General features: G+C 46.0%; 1 protein-coding gene across 1 annotated transcript in view; it reads right to left on the minus strand.

The window, feature by feature from the left end:
- Positions 1 to 18164, minus strand: part of MARCHF9 (membrane associated ring-CH-type finger 9) — a 48956-nt gene that overhangs the window by 13054 nt on the left and 17738 nt on the right. Inside the window, exon 2 of the mRNA XM_070934925.1 lies at positions 399 to 554. Coding sequence (XP_070791026.1) covers positions 399 to 554 — 156 coding nt within the window. The remainder of the gene's footprint in view (positions 1 to 398; positions 555 to 18164) is intronic.

An 18164-nucleotide genomic window follows, 5' to 3' on the forward strand; every position in this document is an offset into this window, starting at 1 on the left:
TGAATGACAGCTTCAAAGCAGAACCTGCTCCCTCTGGGCAGTTCCTTCAGCAGCATTTGGGGCTGCTAAAGCTAGCATATGGATGGAGGAACAAAAAAGACAAGAGGGAAGGGAGATGTGCATCCAAGAACACAGACATTTCTGGGGAACCTTCTCGTCTACCCCATATCTCAGAGGGGGACAGATGGAGTAATAACTGAATATGAGGGTAACCATGTATATGCGTATATGTGTACGTGTGTGTGTGTGCATGTGTGAGAGGAGGAGGAGGAGGAGGAGGAGGAAGATTATGTAAAGCACATGGGCCAGAGGCACATATCTACCATCCTCTGCTCTTGACTCCTCTATTTCCCCTTCCGGCCACTATTCCTAAAACTGAGTCGCCAGGCAAGGCTTACCTGCAACGGATTCTTTGTGCTAATGGCTAAGACCTGGTACTTGAAGTAGCACAGCTCACAGCTCCAGGAGCCCCTCTCACTGATCCAGCGAATCAAGCAAGGCTGGTGGGTGCAGCGGACGGAACCATCACAGCGACAGGGGCTGAGCAGCTCCCCCTGCAAGAAAAGAGAGTTGGAAGAATCACATTAAAACAGGGAATCCTTTACTGCTTACAGCAGAGGAACAGACTCTATGGTCTCTGGTTGGACTCCTAAGTCCCAGCATCCCCAATAATGATCCAGGCTAGCTGGGGATAATGGGTATTGGCATCTGGCAACATCTGCAAAACTATACTATATAGGGGTCGGCATCCCATGGCTCTGAAGCCGCCTGTGGCTCTTTCATCACTCTGCTGCGGCTCCTTGTCGCCAGTCGGCTCTACAATTAATAAGGCTTTCGGTTAGGACAGGTAGAGGAAAAAGGACACCACGCTAGGAGGAGACTTTATGGTGGGGGAACCGGACTTCCGGTCGGCTCCAGAATTGAGATTCTGGTTAGGAACTTTGTGGCTCTTTGAGTGTTTAAAATTGCCGACCCCTGTCCTAACCTTCTATATCTTGGATAATATCTAATAATAATAACAACAACAAAAAAAACCCATATCAACCATTAGCACCAGTCAATGATATTTGTGATACATTTTTAAATGTTCAGTTGACAGAGTTTCATGTTTAATTAATAAAAGATAACAACAACAACAGCAGCAGCAACAACAACAATAGTGCCACAAAGAAGAGGGGGTCAACTTATTTTCCAAAGCACCAAAGGGCAGGGTAACCAACAATGGATGGAAATGAATCAAGGATAGAAGCAACTTGTAATTAAGGAGAAACTTCCTAACAGTGTTAACAATTAACCAGTGGAACAGTTTGCCTTTAGAAGTTGTGGGTGCTTCATCACGGGAGGTTTTTAAGAAGAGACTGGACAACTACCTATCTGAAATGGTATAGGGTCTCCTGCTTGAGCAGGGGGCTGGACTAGAAGACCTCCAAGGTCCCTTCCAGCTCTATTCTGATTGGTTGATCTCCCATCATGCCAAGAACACCCAATCTGAGCAAATTTAAAGCCTACTCAGAGAATTCTGGATAATAAGGCCCATCTCCAGGCTGGCTGTCCATTAGCCCTGTTTCATTATTTTAAAAAGTGGCTTGTTAGTTCTACCTGCTTAATGTGCTGCTAGGCAAACCAGAAGAGCAATTAGCATCAATATTTCAGACCCGCTTGCAGGAAGTATTAATGATGTGTTATGGATATGAGCCTCGGAAAGGAAATTGCTGTAGGTTCCTGTCAAATGGAGGACAGGCAACACAAGGGGTCAGCAAGAGTTCTCTCACATCCTGTTTCAGCTACGACTGGTCGCCTTATGAATCCCATTACTCTGAGCATAGCAACAAAGGGGGAGACCAAGTACAAAAGACCAGAAGACACTGACTGGGGTCACCCGTTTGTAAAGCAAAAATCAGACACATGCACACCAGAGGTGGGTTTCAGCAGGTTCTGACCAGTTCTGGAGAACCGGTAGCGGAAATTTTGAGTAGTTAAGAGAACCGGTAGTAAAAATTCTGACTGGCCCCGCCCCCATCTATTCTCTGCCTCCTGAGTCCCAGCTGATCCGGAAGAAATGGGGATTTTGCAGTAACCTTCCCCTGGAATGGGGTGTGAATGGAGATTTTACAATATCCTTCCCCTGCCATACCCACCAAGCCACGCCCACCAAAGCACACCATGCTGACCAAGCCACACCCACAGAACCGGTAGTAAAAAAATTTTGAAACCCACCACTGATGCGCACACATACACACCCACATACTTATTTCCTTAAGATGCTGGGCATTTTTACTTTGAAAGAAAAACAGAAGTAATGGACCTCTGCCCACACTGCATTCTGTACCAGCCTCCTGCTGAAAAATATCTCCCAATGTATGAACACACAGAGAGATACAACAGCAGTTAAAGGACTTGTTAAAGGAAACAGAAGTGGGGGGGGGGTTGTATATATTTCCATTTGTCAACAGGGTGAGGAGTTAAAAGCTTCAGGTCAGAAGAGCAATTCCTGTTTCAGGCACACAGTACAGTATAGTCACAGCACAGGTGAAGTCTAATTGGTTCCTAGGTAGAATATGAATTTCATATGCAGTCATACATATCTTGTAACAGTACAAGACTGTAGTTCTGCAACTTGTCTACACTAAGGACTAACTCTGGCTTCTCATGATGCACACAATGCCAGGATGCTAAACCTATGAGAAGCCTCAGAGGTCTTGGCTTTGAATGGACCTTCAATGAAGCATCCCTTTGAATCAGAATCCATCTCTATTACGGTCACAGACCAGCACAAAAGTTAAACATTAAAATAAATCCATTCTCTAAAAATTATTGGAAAATAACTAAGCGAAGTAGTAATACGAATAAGGATCTTTTAGTTCTTTAGGTGTTTTTTTCCCCCTTATTATCATTGCCGCAGCACAACATTTTGCTACTGCACGAGTGGTGGCTCTGGATTTGAATTCTGAAGGAGATGGTTCACATAGAAATTGTCTGATCTCCCTAGAAATTTCTCTAATAGAGGGAGAAGATATGTTGATCTGATGTCCCTGTAGTATTTGCAATGTAATAGGACGTGTGAGATATCTTCCCCACTGACACTTGTACAGATTCACTCAGATATTGGGGTTTTAAGCACCCCTTGGAAGCCATTCTGCCATCAAAGGGGCACCCCACTTTTAGGTGTTGTAACAAAGACATTGCAGTACATCGTTTCGTTAACCAAGATCTGGAGTTGGCAACTCTTCAAAGCAGTGTGGCTGTACACAGTCTAGTATGCCTATAGCAGTGATGGCTAACCTTTTCTGGATCAAGTGCCCAAAGTGTGTGTGACTGTGAATGTGCGCGTGCACACTGAAACCCCCAAAATGCAATGTATGTGTGGCTCCCACGCATGCACCCCAGCTCCCGCACACACCCCGCCCCCCACATGCGTGGCAGAGACCCAAAGACCAGCTGGCTGGTGGGAGACGCGCGCATGCACAGCAGAGCTTAACGGGGTGACGGCTCATGTGCCATCAGAGAGGGCGCTGCGTGCCACCTCTGGCATGTGTGCCATAGGCTTGCCATCACGGGCCTATAGTCATGCATGTTACTAGCCTAGGTGCTGGTGGCCTCAAGAATACCTCCTTCTGTTACTCAAGAAGGATGATGGCTATTGGTGGCTATTAGAAAGATGGTTACATATTATCTGCATTTTCAAAACTTCTCAGTACTAGTGGTTGCAAAACATGAGCAGCAGAATCCTGCTATTGCAGTTTGTAGTGTCTGGTTGGGATTTGGTTAGGAACAAGACACTAGATTAGATGAGTCTCCATTTTGGTTTACCCACAACCCTGTTTTTTATCTTTCTTATTTCTCCTTGTATATTAAAAACGATCAGGTGTGGTCCTATTTTCTGTGTGCCTCTAAGTGTTGATTACTATCCCATTTTTTAATCTGGCAGCTCAAAATGGCATCCATAGGCCTTTGTCCTCCAAGTGTATTCCCCACAGCAATCACTCTGTGAAAAGTGTTGATTGGAGAGAGAGAATCTGGTTCCAAGCTGCTATATCAGCTTCTACAGCTGACAGAATGGACTTGGACAATGAATTTCCTTGGTCTCTTCCAATACACTAACCTTCGCACTATACTGTACTGGCACTCAAAACTTCCTCCACAATAGCGCTTTCCAAATTGAATGCACCAGTTTGCCTCTGAATTTTAGCCAGTTCCTTACAATCTTTCACAGGGCTTTCAGGAAGACCCAAAATTGTACCTCTAGATTAATTGACACTAGTCTTTTTTTTAGTGGAGTTCATTGGCTTTTTTCAGTGGTTATAGTTCCATTGAATTTTATCAGGATCCCTCACACTTTATCATGATTCTTACTTTATTTTACTTTTAAATTGTAGGCAGTTTCAAAAGTCTACAAAAATACAGCAATACGCAGTACACATGAATATACCTTTTACAAATAAAATGTCATAATCACGTGCTGACAAAGCACAGAGATGTCATACTTTCCAAGAAAAAAGAAAATGTTGCAGGGAACCACTCTAAGCAATCGTAGGAAAGTTTCAACTTGACCTGTCTTGGATGGGAAATACAAAGCAGACATACATTTATAAATTTAAAAACATTTATGAATATAAATTGGGATTCTTAGCCCACCCTGTGAACATGGCTGCTTTTGTCTGAATCCATTCCATACCAAACCAAACCGGTACCTTGGTACCTTCCCAGCAGGATAACAGAGAATTATGGGAATGAACACATTTGGAAGGAACCAGCTTGAAAAAGCAATCAACCTCAGTACAGCTATGCAATACGACTACTTCATGAGCTGCACTGGCTCCAGGTTAGTTTCCAGATGACTTTGAATATTGCCTATTGTAGAGGTGGCGCAGTGGTTAGAATGCAGTACTGCAGGCTACTTCTGCTGACTGCCAGGTGCCAGCAGTTTGATTCTCACCGGCTCAAAATTGACTCAGCCTTCCCTCCTTCCGAGGTTGGTAAAATGAGGACCCAGATTGTTGTTGGGGGAAATACGCTGACTCTGTGAAACCGCTTAGAGAGAGCTGTAAAGCACTGTGAAGCGGTATATGAGTCTAAGTGCTGTTGCTATTGTACAGAGACGGTTTTGAAAAAAATACGCAGGCAACAAATGTTAGGCAAACATGAATTTAGCTTAGAAATACAAGAAGGCATGGGGAAGAAAACCCCTCAAGACAGCCCTCATATCAACACTCTAGTACAGTGATGGCTAACCTTTTTGCCATTGGGTGCCAGGAAGGGGGAGGTGTGGGAGGTTCACGCGTGCACGTGCCCACACCCATAATTCTATGTACTCCGCCATGCACGTGTGCGCACAACCCCCCCTTTCCCCTGCTCCTGGCACACGATGGCCAGGTAGGCCCGTTTTTCTTTCTCACCTGGCTCCAGATCCTCTCTATGCATCTGGGGAGGGCGAAAACAGCCTTCCCCACTCCCTCGGAGGCCCTCCGAAGGCCTGAAACGGCCCATTTCTGACTCCTAGAGAGGCTCTGGAGGCTAGGGACAGCAAAAAAGTCACTTCCGGTCCCACCGGGAGTTGGGAAATGAGCCGTTTCAGGCCTCCAGATGGCCTCCGAGGAAGTGGGGAAGGCTGTTTTCGCCATCCCCAGATGCATAGAGAGGATCTGGAGCCAGGTGAGAAAGAAAAACAGGCCTTCCCCATGCCCCCAGGCTTCCGGAGGCAGGAAACAGCCTGTTTCCCTACTTCTGGTGGGCCCAGAAGGCCCGAAAATCAGCTGGCTGGCTCGTGCAGGCGCGCCAGAGCTGAGCTGGCATGCCCACTGATATGGCTAGGTTCGCCATCATGGATCTAGTATAAGAGGGAACGAAGGAGAAAACCCATTAGGCCTTCAAGATTCTGTTACTGTAGCCTAAATCAATAAAGGTCTAGCATTATTGTGATATTTATTTCCTCAGTTATTTTGCCTTGGATTGCTGACCCCTACAAAGCTCTACATGATACAAGACTGGATTATTTGTGGGACTGCCTTTCTCTGATTATCTGCCAACTCCTTCCCCTTGGAATTACGTCTCCCTACCCACCAAAATACAGGTGGTCTTGACCTTGCTCATTTTTGAAAGACATTACAAACTTGGTTCTTCTCCCTATCCCCCATGGTATGAGACCAGGATGATAGGAGATCCTGCGTCTCTTAACTATTGTTGCACTTTTAATTGTACAGTAATTGAACTTTTTTTTTGGTTTTGATAAGATGTATGCTGGCCAAAGTCACGTTTAAGTGAGTTTGGCAGGTGTATAAACTAATTTTTGTTCTTTATTCTTGACCAATATAATTGTTTGGTCACTACCAGAATATACTAAAGGATCGTGCCCAGGGGTGGGTTCTACTTACCTTTACTACCAGTTCGCAATGGGATCATGTGCGCCTTGCTTCTGCGCATGCGCAGATCACCAATGATGACATCTAGGGCAGTGGGCAGGGCCTCCCGCCGGTTTTACTACTGGTTCTTGCGAACCGGTCCGAACCAGGGGCAAACCACCACTAATTATGCCTTCCTAATTTACAATTGTTCAGAATGAACTCAAAGAAAGCCATCAGTAAGTCACTCCTGTAGCCCAGCAACCATTAGCCCTGTTCCTACTGTCCATGAAATAAGGAGGGCCAGGCTTTCAAGGATGCTGCATAAATCCTGGTATATGTTATGTATCTGATCTGGAACTTGGAATAAGGAAGGCTCTAGATCACATAGAACCGTGATGGAGAACCTATGGCACATGTGCCGGAAGTGGCACACAGAGCCATCTCTCCAGGCACGCCAGCCGTTGCCCATTGCTCTTTTGGGTTCTGCACCAGAGCACGGGAAACCAGAAGAGCAGCTCCCTGGCGCACATGTGCACGCTGGGAAACTGAGCTTCTGGTTTCTAGTGTCCGCATGTGCACCAGTCAGCTGGTCTTCGCACGTGCATGTGTGCCAGAAACCAGAAGACCAGGTGACCAGCATGCATGCGCATGCAGGAAACCAGAAGCTTAGCTTCCCGGCGTGCACATGCGCACCAGGGAACTGCTCTTCCGGTTTTTGACACTCCCGTGTGTGTGCGCCAGGAAGCTGCTCTTCCGGTTTCCAGTGCTCCCCCGAGCACGCAGGCGCGCTCCCGTTTTGGCACTCGGTGCCGTAAAGGTTCGCCAACATTGACATGGAATCTTAATCATGCACATTTTTGAATGCACAGTTCAGAGTTGATTGGAACGTCGGAAGAATAAGGTAGCATTGTACTGACCTTGCAGAATAGCTGAATCTTAGCATAACTAGAAGTAGCCTGAAGTTCAGAGTCACGTGGCCTATGCACAATCCTCCCTTCCAACAGGCTGTTCCCACTTGTTACCCAGCAACTATGGCTTCACTCTACCCAACCATGGGGCCTGACTTGAGAGGGGCATGAGGCTTTCTTCCCCCAGCACCTGCCACCATGATTGTACAGCCGAATCATATGAGTACAGCTATTGTCATCTAAATAAGTCTTAACTACTTCTCTTGAGGCTGAGGGCAATCTGCATCTAATAAAATCAAATTTAATTAAATGGGAAAGTCAAATGTTACAGTGCAATTTTCATAATTATTCAGCTCATGTCAGGGTTGGTTGCAGAATCCGATTGACAAAACCCCCCACAACCTCTCGGCATTCCCCTCCTGCCTCTTAACACTCAAAACCATTAAAGCCTCTGATACAAATCCTAGAGACACAGAGCCTTTTCACACATTCCTAAGCAGTAAAACTCCAGTTTGTTCCTAAAAATATACCTGACAAGCAGCTGCAGATATCTCTGTGGCTTCCTAATGAATGTATGTTTGCAAACAAGTTTGCCCCTATTTGTTTTTTTCACACTTTTTGTTTCCCCAAGGAAACATCAAAGAGAGCCTTTCCCACCTGGCACCTTGTAGATGTGTCAGAACTGCAAACTCCCAAATTCATAGCCAGCCAGCCAGCCCAAGGCACAGACTGTTACTAAGATGATTAACTTGTGTCTCAGCTTCATACATTTCAGTTGCGCTGATGGTGCCGGCAGTGTTCATGTAAAGGAGTGTTACTATTAGAAGTGTGTAGAGGTTGTTTTTTTTTCCCCCATTCAAAGGATGAAAATCTGTTCTGAATCCCTTGGTTCCACCTCAGGTATTGAACTTCTATCCATAGAAAATGCCTCCCTGTAGAAAACAGGAAAGCAGGGAGAATGAACGTCCCAAAGGTGCTTTTTCAAAAGGCAACTGGACTTTGTGGTTTTTTCTTTGAAGACGTTTCACTTCTCATCCAAGAAGCTTCTTCAGCTCTGGAGAAGCTTCTTGGATGAGAAGTGAAATATCTTCAAAGGAAAACCAGAAAGTCCAGTTGCCTCTTCAGAAAGCACCTTTGGGATAGCCATGACCTGGATGACTGAGAATCTCCATAGACATTCAGGGAGACTATACTTCATAATATGGCATCCTTTACAAGCACAAAAACATATGTGCTTTTTATCAGGTTCGCCTAATTCGCCTGATTCGCCAGTTGCAGCCCTTTCTGGATCGCGACGCCTTGCGCACAGTCACTCACGCCCTTGTCACCTCCTGACTGGACTACTGTAATGATCTCTACATGGGGCTCCCCTTGAAAAGCACCCGGAGGCTCCAACTGGTCCAGAATGTGGCCGCGCGGGTGGTTATGGGCGCAACTCGTTGTGCCCACGTGACACCCCTCCTGCGCGAGCTGCACTGGCTCCCAGTGGTCTTCCGGGTGCGATTCAAGGTGTTGGTTACCACCTTTAAAGCACTCCATGGCATTGGACCTGGGTACCTTCGAGACCGTCTTCTGCCACCAGTAGCTTCCCACCGGCCAGTCCGCTCCCACAGAGAGGGTCTCCTCAGGGTACCATCGGCCAAATTATGTTGGCTGGCGACACCCAGGGGAAGGGCCTTCTCTGTGGGAGCCCCTGCCCTTTGGAATGAACTGCCCCCAGAAATGCGTAAGATCTCCGACCTCCGTGTATTTTGCTGTGCCCTCAAAACCTTGTTGTTCCGCCAGGCCGGGCTATCAATGTAAAGATTTTAATTGGTTTTAGATATGGGATTTTAAATTTGGGGGTTTTATAATTGAGCCAATTATTTAATAATTTTAATTATTTTTTAAATTTTGTCTGTCTTTGTGTTTTTAATCAGGCTGTACACCGCCCTGAGTCCTTCAGGAGAAGGGCGGTATAGAAATAAAATTAATAAATAAATAATAATAAATAAATATGAAGAACAGTTGTGGGAACTGGGTATGTTTAGTTTAATGAAAAGAAGGACTGGAGATGGCATGATAGCAGTGTTCCTCTATCCAAGGACATGCCAAAAAGAAGACCTACATTCTCCAAAGCACCTGAAGGCAGGACAAGAATCAATGGATGGAAACTAATCAAGGAGAGAAGCAACCTAGAACTAAGGAGAAATTTCCTGACAGTAAGAACAGTTAATCAGTGGAACCACTTGCTTCTAGAAGTTGTGAATGGTCCAACACTGTTTTTAAGAAGAGATTGGGCAACCATTTGTCTGAAATGGTTTAGGGTTTCCTACCTATACCAGGGGGTTGGACTAGTGGTGAAATCCAAATTTTTTTACTACAGGTTCTGTGGGCGTGGCTTAGTGGGCGTGGCTTGGTGGGCGTGGCAGGGGAAGGATACTGCAAAATCTCCATTCCCATCCCATTCCAGGGGAAGGATACTGCAAAATCCCCATTCCCACCCCACTCTGGGGCCAGCCAGAGGTGGTATTTGCCGGTTCTCCGAACTACTCAAATTTCCGCTATCGGTTCTCCAGCACCTGTCAGAACCTGCTGGATTTCACCCCTGGGTTGGACTAGAAAACCTCCAAGGTCCCTTCCAACTCTGTTACTTTATATTTCTGTAACTAAAACTGCAAATGGTCATAAATGGCAGCAATCAGACAAGGAAATTTTGGTTATCTAGAATTTGGCAACCCAAATCAAATTCTTATGACAGTGGTAGATCAGCATAAGGCAACCCAAATCTGATAATAGTGATTCAAAGTGACAATAAAGTTAGAATAACTTTATTGTCACTTTGAATCACTATTATCAGGTTTGAGTTAGAATAAGTCTAAGCCTAAAATAGGCATATGGGAGCTGTTCTCAAGGATTGAAGGTTGGTATGTGCTGTTGCAAAAGCATTGCACAGGGGCTACATTTGAACTCTAATCCTGCCTTTCATATATTCAAGTTTGGTGATCGTTTTCTTTAATTGGGATAAAATTAAAGCTCTCTCCTACCAGAGATGAACATTTTTGTGTAATAGGGCTCAAAACTATGTTAACATGGATTTATCTTTACCTGGACTCAGTGGTGGGTTCTAACCAGCTTTACTACCTGTTCTCTTCATGCACGCGCTTCGCGCGTGATCGCCGCACGCATGTACACTTCACTCGCATGCGCGCCGAACTTGTGCTCCACGCAAGCACGTTAGGAATCTGCCCAGCTGAGGTACGGCAATCCACTCTGCCGACCTATCAGCTGGGCTAAAAAAGAAGAAATAAAAGGTAGGAATAACACGGGGCAGGCGGGAGGGCCCAGCTCCTGGACAAAGAGAACCGGTTTGGTGACATCATATCGTCACCGCTACCGGCTCGGCCGAACCGGGAGGAACCCACCACTGCCTGGACATAATTATGCGTATTTGCCTATAGTTACAAAAGAAATGTAAGCAGGCAGGGGGAAAAAAAGGCAAGTAATAGAAATAGTCCTCAACTTAAAACAGATCATTTAGTGACCGTTCAAAGTTACAACAGCACTGAAAAAAAGTGACATGTGACCATGCTTCACATTTATGACTGTCGCAGCATCCCCATGGTCATGTGATTTACATCCGGATGCTTGACAACCGGTTCATATTCCCGACGGTTGCGATGTCCTGAGTGTCAGCCCTGGAGGCCATCTTTTTCTTTGGATCTTCAAGGCTGCCACACTTAGTGCTGTGGGAAACTGGAAGGGGGGATTGCATACAGTGGTGGAGATATTTAGCCATAATAACATTCTTTTCTCTGGGAGTCAAGGACATCATGCCCTGCACCTGGAGTGGGGTGACTGGGAGGCATCTCCAGTTAGGATGGTGAAACAATTGGACCATGTGATGGACATATGGATGCTGGGGCAGGGACTTGGACTTTCTTTTGGGTGGGGAAAACCTGGAAGCTTTCAGACTCGGGTTTTCCCAGATGTGCCAATATGACATCTCTAATAAAATGGAACTTTGAGGAACTTCTGGCCTCGGAGTCTTCTTTCGTTGGGGGTGTTACTTGGAACCCTGACACCGGGTTCATGTGATTATCTTTTCTGACCATCTGAAAAATCAAGTCAACGAGGAAGCCATTGTTACTGATTTAACAACCACAGTGATTCACTTAAGAAACGTGGCAAGGAAAGTCATAAAATGGGGCGAATCTCACTTAACAAATGTCTCACTTAGCAACATAAATGTTGGGCTCCATTGTGGTCGTACATCAAGGACTGCCTGTAATGTTTTGGGTTCTCACCAGATCTCCAGCCTGGATATAGCAAAGGACCGGCCCGCAGTGCCTCTAGCAGCCAAAACGGGGTGCGGGAGGGCCGCACGCGGCCCCCTACCCGCACCCCATTTTTAGCCTGGACGGCCTCCTGGAGCATTCTGCCAGCCAAAGCACTGTGCCGCAGAAGGCGTCCATCCCCCCTCCCCCTCCCCCCGGACAATCCACAGAGAACTACAATGCTGATCCGGCCCTCGAAGAAATCCAGTTTGACACCCCTGATATAAGCTGAGAAACAGGTATTTTGCAAAAAGAAGCAGGTATTATGCATCACTAGCTCCATGAAACATCAGGCTTGGCTGTCAAAGTTTTCTCCAACTCTACAAGCCAAACTGGCACTTCCATCCCCCCCCACCCCCAATCTCGCTTTCCAATAGACTGCAGTTTAAAATAGGCAAGCCAAATTCAGTCGCCTGCAGTCGGCTTATTTTTCAGTTCCATGGAAAAGGCTATGAGCCACTCAAGACCACTGCTGTCCACTCATGACCAAGCCACAAATGCAAGAGCGCCTTGGCTCCCAGCAGCCTGTCCAGATTTTCACCAGGAAAGAAAGTGGCTTTCCCTAAAATGATTTTTGGTAACCCCTTCGTGGAAATACGTCTTGGTTCTCTCAAACATCATCGTCAGTAGCTGCCGATGAGTAAATGGCAAAGGATGCCTTTTGTGCATTTATATCTGTATGACGATTCACATCAATTGTTCACTGAGCCCATTTTAAGCTGCGGAATCACTGTGTGGTGATAACCACTTTGCTTAGCTATTTATGACATACTCGTAGGCTCTGGTGGTATAATGGGATCCATTTTACACTACAGGGAAAATTACTCCAATTGCTGTTACTACCAATTTCCACCAGTCTTCCACACTCCCCCTTAGTTTCAGCTTCTCAGTGCTCACGGGCAGAGATGGGCCATCAGCCTCCTCCGTCTGTTAAATGCCAACTGGAATTTACCTGCCCCCAACACGGGCTTACGAGAGAGATAGAAGCTCAAAACCACTGCCACCTTCATAGGAAGCACGTATGCCAGTGGATGATATTTCTCACTAGCAACTTGTGCCCAGGATATATTTGCCAATTCGTGCCAGGAGCGTTCTATCGGCATGGAGGGATATTGTAATCGGCAATTTCACAGCCAGCTAATTCCTTTTGCTGTTGCCTTGTTCGCCCTCATCCCGATGTGTCTGCTCTGCTTTTCTGTCACAAACGCACACACACACATTTACTGGGGGGGGGGGGAAACTCAGGGCTGCTGAAAATAGAAGAGATCTAGAAATATGTCAGAGACTCACAGGATGCGAGTATTCTTGTTGCCCTGCTTAGTTCAGCTGTCCATCTCCGCTTCTGTCTGTTATCATACCTAGGTGCTAAGGGTATACTAATCTATGGCATATCCAGGGACTTCTATGTTCAACCGAGGACCTTTAGCTCCTCAAACGTGGGAAGGCCACATTGGGTAAAAATAAAGCATGGACAATGTGCTGAGGTCAGTTTAATACCAAGACACCATCACAGATGCCATGTTGACTTGAAGGATGCTGATACATGTAGTCAAATCCTCTTCTCAGTTGAAAAATCACTTGTTAGGCCAGAATTGCAGGTATCAAAGGCAAGTGAAAACACTAGAAGAGAATATTTGTAGCTCAGGGTTGAACTGTGGAGTCTTTGATGTTTTCTGAGCTTGGTGGTTTTCTTGCAGATGTTTCATTTCCCAACTAGGTAACATCTTCAGTGTTGAAAGGCAGTGTGGTCTGTTCTCAGAAAAAAAACACTCCCGTCAACACTGACAGGGCAAGCCATTAAACACAGAGAAGCAAACCTTCTACCGTGTTTCCTCCAAAATAAGACTGGGTCTTATATTAATTTTTGCTTCAAAAGACGCATTATAGCTTATTTTCCGGTTAGGTCTTATTTTGGGGGAAATACAGTACTAAACGCCTCCGTCTGCTGACAATCTTAACTGGGGCTTATTTTGGGGGTAGTGCTTATATTACAAGCATCCTGAAAATTCATGCTACGCCTTATTTTCTGGTTGGGTCTTGTTTTCAGAGAAACAGGGTAGCACTGAAGCAGTGGTGGGATTCAAGTAATTTAACAACCGGTTCTCTGCCCCAGTGATTTCTTCCAACAACCAGTTTGCCAAACTGCTCAGAAAGTTAACAACCGGTTCTCCCAAAGTGGTGCGAACTGGCTGAATCCCACCACTGTATTACCCAGTTGGGTAATGAAAAATCTCCACCCCCGCCTCCACAAAAAAACAACAACCAAGCTTGGACTCCCCAGAAAACACTAGAGGATGGCCTCTATTTAAATCAGGGGTGTCAAACTTGATTTCATTGAGGGCCACATCAGGGTTGTGTTTGACCTTGGGGGGGGGGCGTGGTGGGCATGGCCAGGGTGGGTGAGGCCAGCTCAATAACTCGTGTCAGGGGCACCTGTGGTGGCCAAGTGCTAAGGCAGGACTTCCCTCAGACCCTCCCTCCCTCTCATTATAATCTCCTTCCTTCCTTCCTTCCTTCCTTCCTTCCTTCCTTCCTTCCTTCCTTCCTTCCTTCCTTCCTTCCTTTTATTTTTCCTTCCCTCTTCATTCTCCTTTCTTCTTCCTTCCTCTCTTTCCTTATCTTTCCTTCCTTGCTCTCTTCCCCTCTTTCCTTTTTTTTCTTTGTCTTTCCTCTTTCCCTTTCCTCCTTTCCTGTCCCTTCTTGGATGCTCAAATGCAAAAGGGGAAACATTTCTCCTTTTTTTTTTTTTTTGCTTTTAGTTTGTCTTGCTAGCCCTCTGCCAGTAAAAACGGAGGCCGCGGGGCTACGTGCGGCAACCCCGGGCCCCATTTTTGGCTGCGATGGCCTCCTGCAGCCCTCTGTCAGTGAAAATGGAGCTCAGGGGAGCCCCTGGCAGAGGCACCATGGGCTGGTCCTTTGCTGTTTGCTGGGTGGCCCCGCAGGCTGGATCTAAGCACCCCACGGGCCACATCTGTCCCACGGCCCTTGAGTTTGACACCCCGATCTAGATCGTGCTCCAAAATCCATGCCAAGGCTCACAATAGGCCCTGGTTTGGCTTAAAGTAAAGCAAAGACCTTTGTCAGTTTCAGCAACCGTTCCAAGTAATCTGGTGTTCTTCTCCCCTAAGTCTGAAGGTGAGATGAGATTGCAGAGGCTCTTCCATCACCCCAAAGTGAGTTCAAGGCTTTGAACTAGTAATAACCCCGCAGCTTTTTTAGCAAGCTCCAAAACCAGTGATCATGGCTCTGACTCTCTCTTTGAAATCAATATGGGTGGTTTTCGGTCCAGGAAGTAGAAAGACACTGGAATCCTGCTGTCCACAGCAAGTTGGGATGGTGGGAATTTTCAAGCTGGAGGCAAAACCTTGACTCAGAGTCTCAGCCTGTGAGCCAAAAGCTCTGACTTATTCACTGGCAAAAGAAGCGGGCAGATTCTGAGGGTTCATATCGGTTGATATGGAGAATCCCATATTTTTTTTTTAGTTCTTGGCAACATGCCCCAAGTAGCATGCCTTTAGTGGCACCAACACTCTCCTCACCCTCACCGGAGGGAGAAAGCAGGCAAGTGAACAGCAAGATTATTTACAAGGATGCTGCCCAAATCTGCTTGTCAGTGCCAGGGGTTGGGATTAATTGAAGAAAGAAAAGCAAGTGAGTGAATTTGTTGTCATTTGCTTGCCTATCTGCCAGTGAGGAGCAGCCGCAGGAGAATCCACCGGCCCCACAATCTGCAAGTTGTATTGTTGTGTACTGCCTGCCCATTTCCTGGCCACTCAAACTCACTACTCCTTTTACACCAAAAGGGAATTCAGCCTGTCAAATTGAATAACCCATTAGGATCCCCCCAACAACTACTTCAGCACGACTTTTGCTACCAGGCCCTCCTGTAATTAGTGGTGCATTCACACCCTCAGTGGATTGCAATTGAGGATCAGACACTGCTTACTGATCAATAGCAGATTTATATATCGCTTCACAGTGCTTTACAGCCCTCTCTAAGCGGTTTACAGAGTCAGCATATTGCCCCCAAGAATTTAGGTCCTCATTTTACCCACCTTGGAAGGATGGAAGGCGGAGTCAAACTTGAGTCTGGCGAGATTCGAACTGCCAAATTGCAGGCAGCTGGCAGTCAGCAGAAACAGCCTGCAATACTGCACTCTAACCACTGCGCCACCGTGGCTCTTTGGATCAAGCACCTGTTTTGTATCAGGTTCCACCGAGGCTACTCCAGACTACTTTAGTTCCATTAATACCAGTTGACATGGCCAGGAGTCTGACCCGGGGCAAGATAGTTTGCTGTTTTGCTTATGGATGTCAGAAAGTGGGTTAGGGGAGATCAACCTCTTTATTTAGGGATTTAGAGGCGCAGTGTTTTGTACACCTGTTTTTCCTGATTCTCTCACAAAGCAACCAAGAACCAAAGTATTAGCAAAGATCTACACATCCTACAGCCTAATCACGGAAAACCCTGCTCTGTTCCTTCTTTAATTTCTGAAATTTGTATGGCATGCATATCTGTTGAGACAATTCACTCATTTTGCAGGTAAGCAAACAAACAAACAAACAAAAATTCGTTCTGCCTAGAGAGTTTTAAAAGGGGAATGTTCCATTTGCGCCATTCTCTCAATTCTGCAGTATGGTACACAGTACGACCACAATACACTCATGATGATGATAATGAACGTCTGCAGCAAAACAGGTGGCTAAGTGGCGCTTTCACACCGTGGCTTTTCCAACAATGGCCCAAATTTCTATCTGCTAAACTGAAGGTGGGCAGATCTGAGGCTTACAAGAACTGTTTTATGCTTTAATAGAACCTCGAGATGCCCCATCTACAGTTTCATGAAATATATTGGCAGACAGCTAAGAAACAGGGATCATGACTCTACATGCAAACTTAGGCCAAAATTATGAATCAAGTTAATCTATCTTTTTTTTAAAAAATGCCATTCCTAGCTTTTCCATAAGCATTCCCTTTCCTCCCCAACATTCACTTTTAGGAAGAAAAATGGTTCTAAGTTGCTACTGCTATAGAGAATAAATTGCCAAAAATTTAACCAATCCAGTGCCAATCACCTAGAACTGTGATGGCGAACCTATGGCATGTATGCTGGAAGTGGCACACAGAGCCATCTCTCCGGGCATGCCAGCCGTCGCCTGTTGCTCTTCTGAGTTCCGGTGCACAGCTGGTCTTTGTGCGTGCGGGAGCATCGGAAACTGGAAGAGCAATTCCCTGGTGCACATGCGCATGCCAGGAAGCTGAGTTCCAGTTTCGGGCGTGTACATGCGTGCTGGTTGGCTGGTCCTCTCATGCATGCATGCCAGAAACAGAAAGACCAGGTGACTGGCACACATGTGCACACCGGAAATTGGAAGCTCAAGTTCCTGGTGCGCACATGCGTCCCGGGGAACTGCTCTTCCGGTTTCCAGTGCTCCCATACATGCGCGCCAAGGAGCTGCTCTTCCAGTTTCCAGTGCTCCCCTGCGCCTGTGCGTGCACTCCCATTTCATCACTCGGTGTCACAAAGGTTGACCTGAAATCTATCAACAAATTCCAATCAGTCTCTTCCTGTTAGCAACCTCTTATTGCTGTTCTATGTTACACCGATTTTGTTCTCATGTTATTGTGAGACACAGCTGCTAGTAAAAAAAAATAGCAATGTGGTTGGCCTTAAACCACAGTTATATATTCTGTCAATAAATAACCACATGAAAAAAAAATTATGTTCAATGTTACAGCTCCCAGCAGTATATATGCAAGACTGACATCCGCATGTAGACATGTTCTTACTAACTTTGGTCCTCCTTAGTATGTTGCCAAGTCACAGATCTTATGACTGCAACCTAGCCTTCCACCATACAGATAATCCTTGGATTGTGATGGCAGCTGGGACTAGGAACTCTATCGATAACTGACAACAGTCATAAAGTAGGGTGTCACAGGACTGGGTTGTTTACTGATGGCAATTCCAGAAGTTCTAGTTACCCTTGTTAAATGAAATTGTTAACTGAGGATCTCATAAGTCTACTTATGGCTTCCTGCTGGCTTCCCCATTGACTTTGCTTATGGGAAGCCACAGGGAACATTAGAAATCATAATCATGTGACTATGCTTGCCGTGATGTTGTAATAGTGAGCTGGGTACCGAGTGTATGGATTACAATCATGTGGCTGAGGGGATGCTATGATGGCTGGAAAACTAAGGACTGATCCTGAGGCAAGGGTCTGCAACCTTAAACACTCGAAGAGCCATTTGAACCCGTTTCCCACAGAAAAGAAAACTCCAGGAGCCACAAAACTTTTCCCGTGCCTGACTTATTTCTTGAGTGGCCACAAAACTAGCATATGTAGTTGAATTAAATGTTTGTTTTCTTCTGAAACTTTTCTTTTCTTGGATTTATCCATGGTTGACCTACTGGGGGTTGAAAAACTCAATAAATCGCGTGCTGGCGGGTATTGCACATTGGCGGTTGCGACGCAAATTTTGAGTGACTGGGAGCCACAGCAGAGGGGTGAAAGAGCCACACGTGGCTCCAGAGCTGCAGGTTGCTGACCTCTGTACTAAGGCCTCCTATTCAGCCTCATCGTAAATCTGAACA

The sequence above is a fragment of the Pituophis catenifer genome, unplaced genomic scaffold, assembly GCF_029215685.1.
Source record: "Pituophis catenifer annectens isolate HBS135680 unplaced genomic scaffold, rPitCat1.0.hap2 SCAF_2, whole genome shotgun sequence".
Classification (NCBI taxonomy): Eukaryota; Metazoa; Chordata; class Lepidosauria; order Squamata; family Colubridae; genus Pituophis; species Pituophis catenifer.